Source organism: Frankliniella occidentalis, unplaced genomic scaffold, assembly GCF_000697945.3.
Source record: "Frankliniella occidentalis isolate FOCC.00 unplaced genomic scaffold, Focc_3.1 Scaffold96, whole genome shotgun sequence".
Taxonomy (NCBI): Eukaryota; Metazoa; Arthropoda; class Insecta; order Thysanoptera; family Thripidae; genus Frankliniella; species Frankliniella occidentalis.
The window spans coordinates 722,853-726,177 of record NW_026267225.1 but is presented as its reverse complement, the minus strand read 5'-3'; the positions used below and the strand labels follow the sequence as shown (position 1 = coordinate 726,177).

The 3,325-nt window shown below is 45.3% G+C and overlaps 1 protein-coding gene across 3 annotated transcripts in view; it reads right to left on the bottom strand.

Moving 5' to 3' along the window:
* Nucleotides 1-707: 707 nt before the first annotated feature.
* LOC113211075 (gustatory and odorant receptor 21a-like) overlaps nt 708-3,325 on the bottom strand; it is a 60,604-nt gene continuing 57,986 nt past the window's right edge. For all 3 annotated transcript variants that reach the window (XM_052269582.1, XM_052269584.1, XM_052269583.1), the window contains 3 exons: nt 2,672-2,743; nt 2,111-2,200; nt 708-1,069 (listed from right to left, as the gene is read on the bottom strand). In XM_052269582.1, the coding sequence (XP_052125542.1) occupies nt 992-1,069; nt 2,111-2,200; nt 2,672-2,743 (240 nt within the window). In that variant the 3' untranslated portion in view covers nt 708-991. The remainder of the gene's footprint in view (nt 1,070-2,110; nt 2,201-2,671; nt 2,744-3,325) is intronic.

Genomic DNA, 3,325 nt, shown 5'->3' with positions numbered 1-3,325 from the left:
GGAGAATTTTTGAACCTTGGATACCCCCATTCACACCCTTAGGGGTGGTTGCCAGGATTTGCCTTAGGCGTTTCGTTCTCTAGGAGTGGACCTAACGATACCCTGAAAATTTCAAGTCTCTAGCACATCTCCTTCTTGTGGAACAGACAGACACACAGACAGACACACAGACACACACGAGGTCGTTTGCATAAGCCCGCTGGATAGCTTTTTCAAAGCAGAAGGGCGGGATAAAAAGACTTGTGCTAAGTATTGTCCTCGAGGGGGAAGGTCTCAATTAGAGTTCGACACCGAAGTCAGGTAGAAACATTTTTGCCAATGATTTTTCGGATTACGAAAATATGGACCGTTGACAACACGGGGCAATTTTCGACACGTCTCTAGCACCAACCACCACTTCCGCTTTTTTCTGGAATTCCCCAAAAGTTGGTAGGTTTGAGGTCTGATGAGGTAGGTAAGAGAAAGAGGGAGGAGAAATGGAGTTAAGAGAGGGAGGGAGAGAGAAAGGAAAAAGAAAAGAGAGGGAGGGGTGAAGACAGGAGAGGAGTAAGCTTAGAGCTTAAGTATTAGAACCACAACCAGAACCCAGGTCAGGCTGAGGAGGGTTCGGCGGACATTAATGAGTAGTGGTGCACTTGGCGCAGGGCTCTGGTTCTAAACCAACCCCAGTGCACTGACTGGGGAAAAGATAAAAGCTTTGACGTTGGTTATTTGTTTTAATATCGCACACGCACACACACACGTACATATTTGGGGTTAATTTTATACATAGAAATAAAAATTACCAGGCACGACGGGGCGGGGTTGGGCAGGAGTGGCAATGCCTCTCTCTGGTTGAGACAAAGAAAACTTTCGCTCGATTCGATCGCGTTCTTCTTCAGACAGTTATTCCAGGGTGCTCTTAAAACCAAATCGTAGGATCGGAAGACGACCATATATGACCTGCAGGTGGGGGCTCGAGCCAACCTGGCTGACGATACTATAAGAGCAGTCAACCGATGTTCATTTGTTTTCTTGAGAGTGCGAACTGCGCCAACACGACTATCCAAGTGACCATAAGCTTGATGATCTGTTAAAAGGGGGAAAATCATATTTTTATCATCATAGACAAAACAAAGTGATACTCCACAACAAGAAATGCACTACAATAAATGTACAGCATTGAAAACAGTTTTAAACTTATTAATTGGATTAACGGTGGTGTACTACTGTAAAGTTGTATGCTCTATCCTACGGTGTACGGCACCAAAGTACAGTTCGAAACTGTTAAAATTCAGAAGAATCGATAGTTAGATATCAGAGCCCTGCAACAGGCGAGCCGTGAGGCTCGTGCGACGCCGCGCCACCTGTCGGGATAGGCTCAGAGTGGCTCTGCTCGTTTCCTAGTGAGCCGAATCGCGCTCAGTTCACCAGGCACCAGCGGGCGACGCTCGTTTGGGGCGAAAGAGACAGACGTATCTAGCAATGACGAGTGCGAGAGAGACGCGAGAGCTCGGCTGGCGCTCGGCGTCGCCTCGTGCGGCCGGTAGACCGTCGATACCCCCAGCTCGAGAGACTTTGCAGAACCTCTACCTACCTCACCTCACACCACGTTTTGAAAACGAGCATCGACGCTCGCTCGTTACAGCGCTCTGTCAGATATATAGATAGATATGAGCAACCTACAGGGCCAAGCACCACTGCCTGATTCGATATTTTTTTGCCGTCGGCAAGACACCGCGGAAACTAACGGCTGAAAACCAGGAGACTATATATACCTATTAAGAGGTGGCACTTTAACAAAGTTGTATTGAAATGAAGTGGCGTGTCGATCCGACATCTGCATCACTCACAGTGACAATTTTGTTCCTAAGCGAAGCCGAGCGCCCTTCGGCCGAACCGTATGCGAAGCCGAGCGCCTTTCGGCCGAACCGCTTCGGGTCGCGCCCAGCTCGGACTCCCCTTCCTGGAGTTGCCCCGATAGAAAGAAAACCGGGAAAATTTCGGAAACTAAGGATAAGGTGGAACACAACATATAACAGTGTAACACTCTTATTCCAATTAACATGTTAAAAACAGTTTAAAAAATTGGTGTAGACATTTTTACAGTGATTCAAAGGAAGCACTTAACCGCCACGGGTAGGCTGTTGTTCACGACCAAGTTGCCGTTGAGATGAATCTTCACGTCATCGTTTTGAATCCGTCGAAGGAAGTGGAATATCTTCGCAATGTGAAAGAAAAAGATAAGAAATATCATCTTAGAAAGTCGGTCAATGGTGAGAAAAAAGTGCGCTGATGGGCTGTGTGAATCGTGGTGTTTACATTTGAATCGGATCAAATCGAATTGGCTTGAAGATTTCGAATTTAATAAGTCCAAATTCAAGTCCGAATCAATAAAATCGATAGAACAACACTAACATTTTCGTACACACTTTTATGGGGTATTTTTAGCCCGCTCTTTTGCTTCAAAGCTATATTAGCGACTTACTGTTTATTTTCACTGATTTTCGCGATCTTTTGACTTTTATTGATTTTTTTCCTTTTTTGTGACTTTTTGATGACTTTTCCCAGAGTGTACACCGATTTTTCGAAGTGAGCAACCCCTCGCACGTACAACACTCCAATGTACAGTTACAAGCCATTGCAGAATCGTGCGCTCCTAGTGCAAATTTGATATACGGTATTTACGTACCTCTGTTACTGTTCTGTCGCTGATCTTGTGGACCGGATGATTAAGTAGCTCCAGCCTGATCCCACGCCAGCACTGTCAGAAATTCCCATTTCCATTTAAAAAAGGATGGCGGAACAAAGAACAGTTCCAGTCCCCAAGATTTTTTTTTTCGACGACAACGTTTCGACCTCCGTCGTTAGCAATACTTAAGTAGGGCCTGAATCGATGTTTTTTTGGCAAACGCGATTGTTTCGATGTTGTTTTTATGTCGAGAAGCCGTCGATAGAGGTTTTATCCAAAGCGGTTTTTCGTACAGTCGCTCAAATATCGCTACTTTTGTCCAGCGACAACCGCTTCACTGTGGTCAATATTTGAAATTTTGGCCACGGTGTTTGATGCGGAGTAATCACAAAAATCAAACACCGTGGCCAGAATTTTGAATTTTGATCACAATTAAGAGTCCGACGCGTCCGTGCAACAATATCCTATCTGTTTCGCTGCCCCGAAAGACTATCCTATCTGTTTCGCTGCCCCAAAAGACTAGCATATCTGTTTCGCTGCCCCGAAAGACTAGCCTATCTGTTTTTCGGCGCTTTCTGCAGCGCTGTCTTCTCTTTATTGTGAGTTTGCCAATATTAACAGTAGGAAAAAAAAAATACTGCTGCGTGTTCCTTG